Genomic DNA, 14,743 nt, shown 5'->3' on the forward strand with positions numbered 1-14,743 from the left:
ATTGTCTTCTGGGGGTTCTTATTGAATTTCTTTCATTGAAGTTTTTTCACGTCCCATGTTTTTGTACACCAATATTAAGGCCTCCAATCGCCGATTTCCCTGATAATCTTCCAGTCACTCTGTGATCTTGAAGATCATGGTTTGAGGTAGGCCACCTATTTCACGTAACCTTGTGCCGTCATTAAGGTGTGCCCATTGTATTGCGCGCAAACTGTCCAATAGTCATTCGTCGCGAGATACTGCTCGGGGAAGCAACCTGGGTTTCACAACATTACTTACTAGATATATTCAACTATTGTCTTCATTCGAGTGTAAGAGGCACTCCAGTAAATATTAGGGCGCTGAAACCGCGAAACAAAGGAATGTCTGCGCACGCGCACGCGCAAGCACTGCTGGATAAGAGACAGCGTGAGAGGGCATCCACACTATGGTGGGTTCGTCGCTCCGCCGCAAGGTGTTGACTATGCTCGATATCACGGCAAATCGCAACATACCCTTTCGGCGGAGCTTAAGTTCGATTTTGCAGATTTTTCCCTGAAGCCTCCTTGACATTGAAAATCGATCCTCGTACAGAAACCGAAGTGAAGACCAAAGTGCTGTCACACCTAATTTGCATCTGGCCCAACCGCTCAAAAGCGTCATCATTTTTTTTTAATCGGAGCATTACTTAGGTACCTCACACAGATTTCGCCGTGTATACAGCCTCACAACGAAGCTCCGTCGCCGCGGAAGGACTAGTAGTATCGCTGCGCGTACGCATATGTGGCCGGTCGGATCGCAGGAGCCCAAGTGCTGCGCCTCTTCCGTACCAAACTTGATGCATTCGTCGTGTAAGAGGATATGGGGCCTCGGAAGTGACTACCATCCACAGAAGAAGAGCTTCCCGGAAGGAAACGTTAACGTGCAGCCACCCAGCCCCGCCGATACGCAGGGAAGTAGGACGATGCCAAAGAACAGCGCATACAACAGATGCTGAAAGTCGGCCACAACGTATCATCAGTGCATACTTTGAACTAGCGGAGCCTACAGTACATACGCGAGGACACCCGAGAACGGACTGCCGGCGAGACCACCGAGGAAGACAACGCGGGGCTCCAAAAGATGCGTGAAGTTAGGCGTCGTAGTGTCTGAAAACAACCATCAACTTCAGGGGCCGCTGACTAGTTAGAGAAGCACTTCATAAAAGCCGAGTTTGGAACGTGTTGCAGCGTGGGCAATACATTTTCGTTTTCGCCGGATCTCGCGCATGTAAAAGAACGACACGGAGTGGACTATTTTGTACTGTGAGTGAATGTGTGTATGGAGTGCGGCACTACAATGGCCTATGTTCTACTGTGACTGAATATGTGCATAGATGGTGACTTCTGGAGTGGACTGTGATGTGAACTGTGTGGATTGATTGTGTGCATGGATGGAGACTGCGGGAGAGAATCTGTGCTATTATAAGAGACTGTGCGCTTAGCGGGGTAGATGCGGCATTGTTAATATCGAAGGGACGCTGCGGTGGAGCAATTGCCGGCAGATAAAGCAAGGCTAACCCCACCTGTAGCATTCAACACCTCAACCTCAACCACCACGTGATACTCTCAATGCGTCGTTGTGTTCATAGTGAGATGCGCCGTCAGTATCACGGCGAGTGCTCTCACACTTCGCATAGAATCGGCGCCGTAGTATCTGCAAAATTCTGTAAACAGTGAACACAATATATTAGAACCCATTTCTGAGCATGCCTGTCCATCGCTCTACAGCCCGACTTATCACACGGATGTGGTCATGTGTTAAGCCTTCATTACCATCATCATCGTAGGGACGTCAGATTCAGGATTATGCCGCCCCCCATCGATTTTCCTCAGCGGTGCACTGCTGCCGCCGCGGTGATCCTATTGTAGATCATTCACTGATCTCACGTCCTTAGAGGACTGTCTCCAGCCGTGCTGCGTTTCGCTTTCTCTGAGATGCACTCGTCACCTTAGCAGATTGACAGCCATGTATGTTCATGTCTCGGCCATGTCTATATCCTCTTCCGGATTTCAGGTTCTCCTCCGTATGTGGACGTTCTGTTAATAATCAGTGAGTGTTTTTTAGAGGGCATAGGAATTCGAAGCTAGTGGCTCCCACAAACAAGCGAGACAAATGCTATACCCTCAGGCTATCGGTATACGATTGACTCCAATCCAATTTATTGGTTTCGGTTAAAATCTAGAATGAACATTCTTTTTTGCACTTACCCAAATATATCACCGTACTTTTTTATCCACCTGCCGATCACCTTGTAGTGGTCCTGCGAAAACAGAGGCACGAATGTTGAAGGAGGAGTGACTCCGAAATTGCTGGAGATGTTAGCCTTGTAACATTCTACCTGGAGCGCTACTTGAGAGTATGGTGATACACATGGTCTAGCACTCGCAAAAATACCCGAGCGTGTAAGAACACTACCGATTCACACAGACACACACGGTGCCTATTGATAGAATGAGCGGCGGCGAAAGCCTGTTCACTCTTATAGCGACACTCTTGCATGAGTGCCTTACTGGAGCTGAAACGAGGCTTGGACGCACGCAGTCTTGCGCACATTTAGCTTATATAAACTAACAGTCACAAAGTCGCCCATTTCATTGGTAAAATTTTGGGTCACCATCTTCAGAGCATTGGATGTCTACAAAAAAAGAAACAGTTATAGAAATTAAGAACTAACGGTACCTTTCCCTCGTCTACTCGAAGAGCCCACCTCGCGGAACGCTTTTGCGCCGCACATCATTGGTCAGCCGGTATCAAAGGGAATACGAAATGATAAAATCATACAAGCACGATCACATAATTGTTTTAACATTATCTTAAAGTGCAGCTCCAGCTATAAAACAGAAGCTAAGGTACCGGCATAAAACCGTGACACATTTTTACCTCGCTTCTAGGGTGAAAAAGAGACAGTGACAGCTGCCTTGGACCTCATCCCAGACACTCACAACTTGGCGCAGGGTATCAGGCGTGGTAATATTCCTATAGTTAGGACCATCAGCCGGAAATAGAGGCAGAACGAATGATAAGCCAACAGGATAAAATTTCAGTGACTTCGAACATGTTTTGCTTGCATGAGTATGCTTATGTTTCCTTCTTCTTTTCGTTACCTTCAGCTCAACCTGTGTGATCCCAACCATCGACGCAAGATCCTTCTACAAATTATATGTTTTCATTGTAGAGCGAGTGAAATTTCTGCCCTCCTCCGGTCTCGATGTACACAAACATTGCGCCGGGTTCTCACCGTGGCATGGTACTCCATGATGTTGCCCCAAATCAGGCTGGGCTTCGGTCCAGGGATTCCAATCCTCCTGAAGTACGAGAAGTGTCTCCATCGCCACCTGAAACGGAGAAAATCTTGAACGGGCGTGCTGCCAACACCAAAGTAAAAAGGGCCAGAAGATTTTCGTGACACTCAGTCAGCGGAACACTGCTGGGCTTATGAGTCTGCATGGGGCTCGGGACAGGAGTTCAGAAACGGCGCATCTTTCTTCCTTCATGTCTTGGGAACGCACATGATGAAGAAACAAGCCTCCTGCACTAGAAAACCTGCAGCAAACAGGCATTGCGCTTTTGTTTACTCGCTGTAGGTCACGCTAGCAGAGGAAAACATTGTAGCCAATACTACAAAGTGGATCTCTTTATAGTAGTTGTATTATTGGTTGAAGAGTTAAAAACTGATTTATTTATTTATTTATTTATTTATTTATAATTTTATTGTAGCAAATAATAATCTGGACTTTCACGCAAGCCGTGGTGAAGGGCTCCGAAATAATCTCCGCAGCATGAGGTTCCTTAGCTTAGACTACATATAGGGATGTCCTTCGAATCCCTACTGAAACGTTATATACGAGCCACTCGTGTGGGATTATTGGTTTGGTTTGGTTTATGGGGGTTTAACGTCCCAAAGCGACTCAGGCTATGAGGGACGCCGTAGTGAAGGGCTCCGGAAATTTCGACCACCTGGGGTTCTTTTACGTGCACTGACATCGCACAGTACACGGATTATTGGTATACATTGAGATTATTGGTATACAGACTACATAAGATATAGAAATGTATATGAAAATCCGTATCTTCTCTGTATGAATTCCGTAAGCATTCCAAGTCATTTCCATAAAATATATTTAGAGTCCGTAAGTTTCCTTACGTGCTTCAGTTATATTTAGCCGATATCGACTGCATACTATCTATACTGAATTCATAAAATTTTGTATGAAAACATATGAAATTATGGAACTCCTCATATGGAAACTTTGAGTAGGGATGCGTGGCCATCGAATACGGCAGCCGCGGTCTCAATCGAACACGCAGCTTTGATATCAGAACCCGAACATTATGCGCCACTGAACCAAAGCAGCGAGCCAGTAGCTATGCAAGCGACGTCCTCAAAGACGAATAGCATTGGTGTCAGCGTCGGAGTAAATATCAAAGCTATAGTCTAAGCCAAACCTCCCGCGTTCATTTGTTGACCTTGGACAATGACATAAGCCGCCATTACTCTTTTGCTACTGTCACATGGGTACCTCAAGGCTCGTAAAGGAGTACTTAAGCACCAACGTGGCATTAATGGTACACATTCACCTTTAAAATATAGGCGAAAAAACGCAAATTCATGGGCTAGTTTGACATTTTCTTTACTTATCGAAAATATGGCACACCAATCTCGCCCGAGCGCACAGGACATGACAACCGAAATTCATAGCTAGCAGATTAATAGTCCCGAAAACCAAAGAACAAATCAACAAACAAATGTTAAAGCAAAGCCTGGAAAAATATACACAAATACAGGGTACAAACTGAAAAAAATTCCACGAAGTTAATTTGGAGCCACTTTGCAAAGATATTACATTAAATTTAGATTACCGGCAATGAATTCCTATCTGCGATTGCTTTCGGAAAGATGTGTAAATCCTTTCGTACGGGCGAAAATTCTGACTAAGCAAAGATTGTGACCGTATCTGATTTTTCGTGCAATATAGGTCCTTATACAATCAAGTAAGACTTTATTTACCTTACCAATAAGATTTTACGGAGAAATATTAACGTTTTAATTTGTCTATGCGTTTGTAAAGTACGAATTTCGTGCTGTTTCATTAGTAGGAAAGGGTACTCACGCTGTTTACTGTATTTCTTTTATATGAACCAAACGGATTTTCCCTGGACCCGCTGCAACCCAGTAATGTCTTTTTTTATTGCCGCGTTCTCGGCGCAACGGCATAGGGACAAGGAAACAAAATAAAAAAAGCATGTGGGGCAGTTTTCAAAGAATGCAGCAGCGCCTCACTTGTAAGAGCTAAGTGCGGCGTTAAAAAACTGCACAACATGTAAGTGCGCAACCCTCATCCTGACATCCTTTTTACGGCATAAAGCGGTTAACTTAACGAGCCTTGGCGTGTTATTGTCCCAGGAAACGTTGTGCAGCGAAGGTGTTCAGCAAGGTATTTGCCACACATAAAACTCTCCTTACGGTTCGAGGACCTTATCAGTTTTAATGGCACTAAAGATAAATATAGATTTCCCGGCGCCGATAGACTGCCGCTTGCTAATCAAAAACAGACCAGTCTCACTCAAAGAAAGCAGGGAAGTAGTGCCGGACACCGTTGGGACTGACACAAATTGAAATAAAAATGTGACGGTAATACCGTACATGCACACCGTCGCCCACCAGCTCAAAAAAATAGGGAAAAGAGCAGGTGTGCATGTGGTGCTTTCCGCACCAGAGAAGCTGTCGAAACTGTGCAAGAGGGTAAATTCCATCATTACTGGCAGCGATTCCTGCACTGTTAGGCACAGGCAACCTTTTGTAGAGTGTGCAAAAAACGTAGTGTACTCTATACCTTTGCCCTGCGGCCGAGCCTACATTGGCCAAACTGGCGGATGTCTAAACAAGAGGCTCATGGAACACAGCAATAGTGTCATCGGGGCATCCCGTCTTATAGGCATACACTGCCGTGATTGCCAACAGTGTAAGGAACGTGGTCTTTTTTTGGAAAAAACAACAGTTCTTCATAAGTATGTCAGCAAAACTCCCAGGGAGATAGCAGAGGCTGGCGAGATTGCAAAAAAAGGGGATTATTGTGTCAGCACCCCTTCGGTGTTGTTAGGTGACAAAGAACGTCGGGTCTTAGGAATTTCCAACTAGGGTGTCATGGTTTTTGTTCTTGTTTGCGTCCTGACTTTTAGGTTTTGGCTTTATGTTGTCGTCCTTGTACCTGTGATGATGTGTTTCCTTTGCGGGTTGGCGCCGCTACCAGTCCCACATGACTTTCCTTTTCGTTGCTGCGCATGCCTGCTGTATGCTATATGTAGTCGCTGCGCGCAGCAATAAACGTTGTTGAAGTCGGCGCTTTGTGGTGTCTCCCCTCAAGTCCGTGTTTGTCCTTGCGCTGTGAATGTAAGCATCACTAAAGACGGAGTGTGTCTACACTAGCAAAAGCCCTTAAAATAAAATATAGGTGTCGTATTCAACGCCTGATTTCGCAAGTAAAATTTATGCGCCGAGACCTATTTTTGAGCGTGGATTTGAGACTACGACATTCCGCCGTTGACTTCAAAACGGTGGCAACATGTCTTTTTTATGTAAGGGTGTGAGGAATTGAGTTTTTGAATCCAATATCCTCTGCGATAAATGCGTCTTTTGCTTCCTGATAAACGGCACGATAGCCAGAGAGCGGTAGGCAGTCACTTTTTAAAGATAACAGTGAGTTGGTGGATGTGCGCTCAGTGTCGCTTTAAGAAATTCGGGGACGCGTTTCGATTCCTAAGGAATAACAAAGGCAAGCAGATGTTCTGAATTTTGTGCTGCCGTGAGGATTTGCATTTATTTCATGTCCGATGAGAAACTTTTCGCGAATGCTCATACCCAACAACACTGGACAAAAGCATTTTTAGACAAGAAACCATTTATGAACGCAATTTTTTCCATATAAGTTAAGATTTCACTATAACAATCAATATATTGACCCAGTGCATTCCGCATTTTCGCTTAGCGCTGACCTGAAGCACGCGCCGTCTCGAAGAAGAGGAAGCGGAGGTGTCAGCGATCTTGAGCTGTGGTGCAGACGTTCGTCGGATCCTGCGTTCCTGTGTTCAGTGATCACCGCATTCACGCGTGACATTTTGGTGGAGGTTTGCTGGGTAGTGCACCTCATGCTCTGGACCCCTCCAAGAAGCCGGGACTCCAGCCCGCTTGACACCTTGAGAGTCGAAGTTACGCCCACCCATCAAAGTAGCCGGCGGCTGCAAGGACTGCAACCAGAGTTCGGGCCTCTGCAGTCTCGTCCGACCGCCAGGAAACTGACCTCAGCGCGACCATCAGTGCCCACAAACACTCCCGTCAGCATGCCGGATGCCATCCCTTTGCCGTCTGTCGTGCTGCAGCAGCCACGCGAACCACCCACCTTTCAAGGTTTCCCAGGTGAGGACCCGGAGGACTGGCTCGAGAAGTTCGAGCGCATAGCCCAATACAACAGGTGGGCTGACGACTCGAAGCTGCAGCACGTGTTTTTTACACTGGAGGGTGCAGCTCGTATCTGGTTTGAGAACCGAGAAGCCACAATAACACCATGGGGCTCCTTCAAGACTCAGTTTTTGCAGGCTTTTACCACCGTCCTCAGAAAAGAACGTTCCGAGCTGCTCCTCCAGACACGCGTCCAACTACCAAACGAGACCGTCCTCGTTTACTCCGAGGACATGGCGAAGCTCTTCTGCCTGGCTGATTCCAACATGTCCGAAGAGAAGAAGCTGCGTTTTTTTATGAGGCGCATCAAGGAGCAGATCTTCGCTGGGTTAGCTCGAAGCCCGACCAAAACGGTCGCCGAATTTGTTTCCGAAGCCACTACGATGGAAAAGATGCTCGACATGAGATCCAGACAGTACGAGCGTCCGCCGTCGCTGGTGTCTACCAGCGGTGTCGATGCTTCTAGCCACGACATCCTTCGGGAAACCATCCGGACCGTCGTACGCGAAGAGCTTCAAAAGCTCTTTTCAGCCGCGGAGTCGCCGCAAGTTTCTTCCATTTCGGACATTATTCGTGAAGAGGTACAACTGGCGCTCACGCCGCCAGATCCTCTTCACCCGAACACAACACCCCAGATGATGACATACGCCGCAGCCGTTCGCCGTCCACCGCCGCCTCCAAGTCGCCCGGATACACCTGGCCACATTCACCGCCAACCACACCCACCTCACCCTTCTCAGGTTCTCCCTCGGAAGAGCTACGTCTGGCGTACCGCCGATTATCGCCCTCTGTGCTATCACTGCGGCGGGCCCGGTCACGTCTACCGCAACTGTCGTTACCGACGTATGGGTCTGCATGGGATATCGTGTCGATGCGCCCCGACCACAGCGTGGTCAATGGCTTCCATAAATAAGCGATTACCTGGCCGCGACACCCGAAGCACCACACTGCTATGCCCGGTCGCCGTCTCCACGTCGTTTCTCGTCTCCGCGACGTTTTTCCGCCGACATTTCGCGTGGAAGGTCTCCTAGTCCCCGTCGGGAAAACTAGAAGCGGCAACCTTTGGGGGCAAGGTTGCTCACCTGCGACATGTCCAAAATCCTCCACTGCTGCACAAACATGACCGACCGCTTATACGACGCACCGACGATCACCAGACCGATAACACGCCTCGCCGCATCAATTCTTCGCCGCAACGAAACCGCCTGGTGCCGCACCGCAGCTTAAGCGGACTCCGCGACGTTCCCGTACACCTACGACTACAACTACTGATCTGAAAATTTTAATCGACGGTACCGACGTCACCGCACTTGTGGACACCGGCGCCGACTACTCGGTAATCAGTGGACCTTTTGCTGCGACTCTGAAAAAGGTGACCACACCTTGGACGGGCCCACAGCTTCGTACTGCCGGGGGTCATTTGATCACCCCAGCTGGTACGTGCACATCACGATTAACCATCGAAGAGGACACGTACCTGGCCACCTTCGTCGTACTCGACCAGTGTTCCCGGGACGTAATCCTCGGAATGGATTTTTTTGACAGAAAATGGCGCGGTCATTGACCTTAAATCGAAGTCAGTGACGTTCTCCACCGAGAACGCAATCCACAGTGCTTTCGAACGTCCCGCGGCTCTTTCCATCCTTGATGACGTCACCGTTCCACCGCGTTCGAGCGTTGTGGTCTCTGTCGGCGCGAAGACGCTGCGAAAGTTTGAAGGTGTCGTCGAAAGCAAACCAATTATGCTTTTCGACCGCTGCCTTGCTGTCGCCAGAGGGGTCGTTTACCTCGAAAACGGAGAAACCGAAGTCCTGCTTACGAATGTTTGCAGTGAGCACCAACATCTTAGCCTTGGGACTACTGTGGCCCACGTTCATAGTATCGCCGACATTCGATGAGCGCCCAGTCTTGCCATGGTGTCGTCAACAGAATTTCACACCGGTGTTCCCGACTTCCAGTACGACATTAACCCCGCACTTTCGCCGCAGCAGAGAGGCCAAGTAGAAAATCTCCTCCAGCGCTACGGCGATACCTTCTCGACTTCTTCCCGCGTCGGTTGGCCAAGCATCGGATAATTACAGATGACGCCGTGCACCCTCTCAGACAGTAACCTTACCGCGTGTCATCCACGGAACTCGCCGCAATCAGCCGTCAAGTTAAGGAGATGCTTCGAGACGACATCATTCAGCCCTCTCGTAGTTCCTGGGCGGCACCTGTCGTCCTCGTCAAGAAAAAAGATGGTACACTGCGGTTTTGTGTGGACTACCGTCGCCTAAACAAAGTAACTAAAAAAGATGTTTATCCCCTTCCTCGAATCGACGATGCTCTCGATCGCCTCTGCTATGCAAAATATTTCTCATCCATGGACCTCAAATCAGGATATTGGCAAATCGAGGTAGATGGACGGGACTGAGAAAAAACCGCATTTATTACTCTGGACGGGCTCTACGAGTTTAAGGCAATGCCATTTGGTTTGTGCTCTGCACCCGCGACGTTCCAACGGCTGATGGACACAGTTCTGGCAGACCTGAATTGGCAGACATGCCTCGTCTACCTTGATGACGTTGTTGTGTTCGCCCCAACGTTCGAGGAGCACCTTCGGCGCCTTAAAGTTGTGCTGCAAGCCATAAAGTCTTATGGTCTAACGTTAAAAAATGAGAAATTCCGCTTTGCTTACTCTTGGGTCACGTCGTCAGTTGCGAGGGAGTTCGGCCGGACCCGAAGAGAACCAAAGCTATTGCCAATTTCCCTCCACCGCAGGACCAAAAGGAAGTCCGCCGCTTTCTAGGATTATGTGCCTACTACCATCGCTTTGTGAAAGATTTTCGCTCAAATCGCCGAACCCCTGACGCGTTTGACAAGGACAGACACGCCTTTCACGTGGTATGCCCCTCAAGCACAAGCATTTGAAACTCGTCACCTGCAAGGACCTCCAGTTCTGGCTCACTTCGACGAAAACGCAGATACGGAGCTTCATACTGACGCAAGCAACGTAGGCCTGGGTGCCGTTCTGGTTCAAATCCACAGCCGTCGAGAGCGAGTCGTTGCTTACGCCAGCCGCTCTTTGTCTCGCGCTGAAGCTAACTACTCAGCAACTGAGAAAGAGTGTCTAGCGATCGTGTGAGCGACGTCAAAATTTCGACCCTACCTTTATGGAAAACGTTTTACTGTAGTTACGTACCATCATGTCTTGTGTTGGCTTGCGACCCTCAAAGATCCATCAGCCAGCCTTGTCAGATGGAGTCTGCGCCTCCAAGAATACGACATGACAGTGGCGTACAAGTCCGGCAGGAAACACTCGGATACCGATTGCCTCTCGCGTGCCCCCGTTGAATCCCCAACGGAGGACGGAAACTACGACGACGACATCACCTTAAATGTGATCAGTGCAACGAGCCTTGCTGACAAACAATACGCCGACCCAGAACTTCGGGACCTCATTGAGTTTCTTAACGGGACCCGCCCGACTGTTCCGAAGGCTTTCAAGCGCTCGGTAGCGTCTCTCTGCGTTCTCCATGGTGTCCTCGTAAAGAAAAATTTCACCGCAAACAATCAGCAATACCTTATTGTTATACCGACGAGCCTAAGGGACGAAATCCTTCAAGCTTCACACGATGAACCGACTTCTGGACATTTGGGTGTAGCCCGCACGCTTGCAAGAATCAAAGAGAAGTATTACTGGCCCCGCCTTCAGTCGGACGTTGCACACTACTTCAGAACGTGCCGAGGCTGTCAGCGTCGCAAAGTGCCCTCAACAAAACCTGCTGGATTCTTGAAGCCTATCGCACCACCATCGCGGCCTTTCCAGCAGATCGGGATGGACATGCTGGGCCCATTCCGTCTTTCTCATTCGGGAAACAAGTGGGTCATCGTGGCAACTGACTATCTGACCCGATGCGCAGATACATCAGCTCTGCCAAGTGCCACAGCCCTTGACGTAGTAAAATTTTTCATCCATCAGATCGTTTTGCGTCACGGTGCCCCAGAGACCCTAATCACCGACAGGGGTACAGCTTTCATGGCCGACCTCTTATAGCAGATTTTACTTCACAGTCATACAGACCACCGAAGGACGACATCCTACCACCATCAGACGAACGGGTAAACGGAACGCTTAAACAAAACGCTAGGTGACATGCTCTCCATGTATGTCGACGTTCAGCACAAAAGTTGGGACGAAATGCTCCCATGCGTCACCTTTGCATACAATACGGCCGTTCAGGAAACGACAAACATGCCACCGTTCCGTCTCGTTTACGGCCGCGACGTGACCACGATGCTAGACGCCATGTTACCGCATGCGGACGACATCGACCCGAATGCGGATCTTCACACCTTCCTGCACCTCGCTGAACAGGCTCGTCAGCTGGCCAGGGTGAGGATTCTCGCTCAACAATGCCGAGATGACCAACACTATAATCTCCGACGCCGTGACGCTCGGCACTCGTCAGGAGACCGTGTGTGGGTCTGGTTTCCCATTAGCCGAAGCGGACTTAGCGAAAAGCTCCTCTGCCGGTATTTTGGACCTTACAAAGTCATCAGGCCACTTGGAGACCTGAACTATGAGGTCGTTCCTGACGGCTTTCAGAAGACTCGGCACTCCCAGCACCCTGAGGTGGTACACGTTCTCCACCTCAAGCCTTACTACGAGCCGTAGCGCTAGAGCTGGACTGACGGCCGCACAACACGTGAACTTCCCTTGGTGAACTTTTTTTTTTCAACACACCGGCTACGCATCGGGACGATGCTTTTTTTTTTCCGGGGGCCAGTGACACAGTGCATTCCGCATTTTCGCTTAGCGCTGGCCTGAAGCACGCGCCGTCTCGAAGAAGAGGAAGCGGAGGTGTCAGCGATGAAGAAGAAGAAGAAGAAGAAGCGATCTTGAGCTGTGGTGCAGACGTTGGTCGGATCCTGCATTCCTGTGTTCAGTGATCCTGTATTTTTTTATCGTCGAAGCCTTCCCCATTGTTTTCTATGGCAGCCTTTACTGTGCGGTGCCATCGATGGAAATGCGTAAAAAGAAAGATTTTTGCAAAAATATGAGAAAAATTAACCAATATCTTCCATATTTCCATAAGAGTGAATTAGATATTTCCAATTTTCATAATTTTTGCCCGAGAATGTTTGACATGCTAAAAGCAGTACATTAATATCTGGCTCCTGTGTCTCATAGTGCATCTGTCATATCCGTTGATTTTTAGACTTCTTTCTTTCTAATCGTGAGTGTGCCTATGTAGAATAAACAAGAAGGAGAAAACACTGCGCTGTGTTGCGCCTTTTTCTTTCTCCTTCTGCCTATGTACTGTTTCGCAATGAAGATGAAGGCGGCAATGCCAGACTTGGATGCCCAAGATGAATAAAGAAACTTTACAAATATTCATTAACTGGAATTAAAGCAGATGCTTTGTTTTTGTCTTTTTGTAGTTCTAGCACTTGTTACATCGGTTCCTCTAAATTAGCACGTCTAATAAATATGTGAAGAAGTGTGTAGGTCATAAAAAAATGGCGGTGGTTTAGCTCTGGTTAAACCTGGAGTGACGCGATAGCTACAGCTGGCTGAGTGGAACTTGCCCAGTTTAATAGCAAAGTTAGTCTTTCGCAACTCCGTTTCGAATGGCGTTCCTCCTTCATCTTCGTCCCACTTGACACGGTGGCATGCCCACAGCTGTTGCAGCTCGGTTTCGCCGGCGCGCCGCGCCGCTGGCAGCAGCAGCTGCTACGCACCACGTGGCTGGTCACGTGACCGCCCACATGACGAACCACGTGATCAGCCACGGTGCCCGCAGGTGCTCCGCTTAACGTGACCAACGACGCGACCGCGTGGCAAGGCGTCGCCACGCTGAAGGCTCAAAATGCTACCGCAATGTACCTATCGCTACAAAAAATTTGATTTTGGACTCTGGCTCCTAAGGGAACGACACATTTGTGTAGCGAATGCGTACAATGGTCTGGTTTGTGCCTGTCGTTGCGGTGATCGTTGCTCCCTGGTGAGGTATTTTTGTATTCACTCAAGATACGTATTATAGTACGAATCTTAGATTATGACCGCTGCGTCCTTCGCAGTGGTATCAGTCAGGTATTAGGAACAGCGTTCAATCCCGTTTCTCTTAAGGCCTCAGAGAAACGCATGGGTGAATTCTCATGATTGCCTGCAGTCGCACAGTGCTACCGTTGCCGAACAGTCTAGCTTTGGTCTGCCGCTGGACGGCAATACTCCGTAAAAAGGCTCCCGCTGATAACGCGCATAACGCTTTTGTATTTTGATATCAAAGCCCGTTGGCATATGTTCCTGGCCTGACTTCCTTGCCGGTTTGTAGCACATGCCCAATGTCCATACTGCAAGTATGCATTAGGGCCATTCCTCTTCTCCCAGCCGTCATTCTTTCTTCCGCTGTTACGCGCCACACTCCCTCTGACGCGCTCCAGCTTCGAGTTGAGACGGCCGACTCGTGTGCATGGAATTGCAGGCTGCAGAGCTATCAATGAGCCGCACCAGTGAAACTTGTTGTTTTTGAAAAGAATGCCTGGAATGTAACCAAAATTTTGACAGCCGGAGAAACCGGTTACTCGGGGACGCTTCTCGAATGCGTCTGAACGACTTGTTCATTTCACATGCACCATCCCTTTGAAGCTACCTCATACTTCGTCCTTGCAAAGTGCCACTGCAGATGTCATCAAACTTCGAGGTCTTACGTGAAATCCACAGCTTTGCGCTGCAATAAGCACGGCACCTTGCTAACCGCTTCTCGCGAGGCGCAGTTACAGATAACTCATGAGCGTAAGCTTTTTATATATGCCTTAAATTGTTAAAATGAGAGCAGCCTCAGCGATCTCTCAGTGACTTTGGCGTGTGGCTGTTGATCCTAGGCTGTCGAGATGGAATCCAAGTCACGACGACCGAATTTCGATGGAGGCGAATTGCGAAAATTCCCGCATGCTGTGCAATGTCAGTGCACGTTACGTAACCCCAGGTAGCCGAAATTATCTCCACTACGGCATCCCTCGTTGTCCCTTGAGTCGCTTATGAAACTGAGACCCTGCATGCCGATAAAGCGTCGGCCAGCTACAACAAGCCTGGTTTTATTTTTGCACGAAACGAGATGGCGTATTTTCAGAAGAATCTGCTCCTCCTAAACATGCCCCAGTGGCGCCTGGATTTCTTCCATTTCTTTCGCTTTGCAACGAATGTTATTCTTTCTGCCATCCTGCTGTCCAATTGTGATGTCTCCCGTTCAAGGACAACGCATGGGATTCTACATCACCGAA

At 48.7% G+C, this 14,743-nt stretch overlaps 1 protein-coding gene across 3 annotated transcripts in view; it reads right to left on the reverse strand.

Moving 5' to 3' along the window:
- Positions 1–14,743, reverse strand: part of LOC144099419 (cytochrome P450 3A14-like) — a 91,349-nt gene that overhangs the window by 62,487 nt on the left and 14,119 nt on the right. For all 3 annotated transcript variants that reach the window (XM_077632711.1, XM_077632710.1, XM_077632712.1), the window contains exons 2-3: positions 3,260–3,356; positions 2,229–2,281 (exon numbers count right to left, since the gene is read on the reverse strand). In XM_077632711.1, the coding sequence (XP_077488837.1) occupies positions 2,229–2,281; positions 3,260–3,356 (150 nt within the window). The remainder of the gene's footprint in view (positions 1–2,228; positions 2,282–3,259; positions 3,357–14,743) is intronic.

Source organism: Amblyomma americanum, chromosome 7, assembly GCF_052857255.1.
Source record: "Amblyomma americanum isolate KBUSLIRL-KWMA chromosome 7, ASM5285725v1, whole genome shotgun sequence".
Taxonomy (NCBI): domain Eukaryota; kingdom Metazoa; phylum Arthropoda; class Arachnida; order Ixodida; family Ixodidae; genus Amblyomma; species Amblyomma americanum.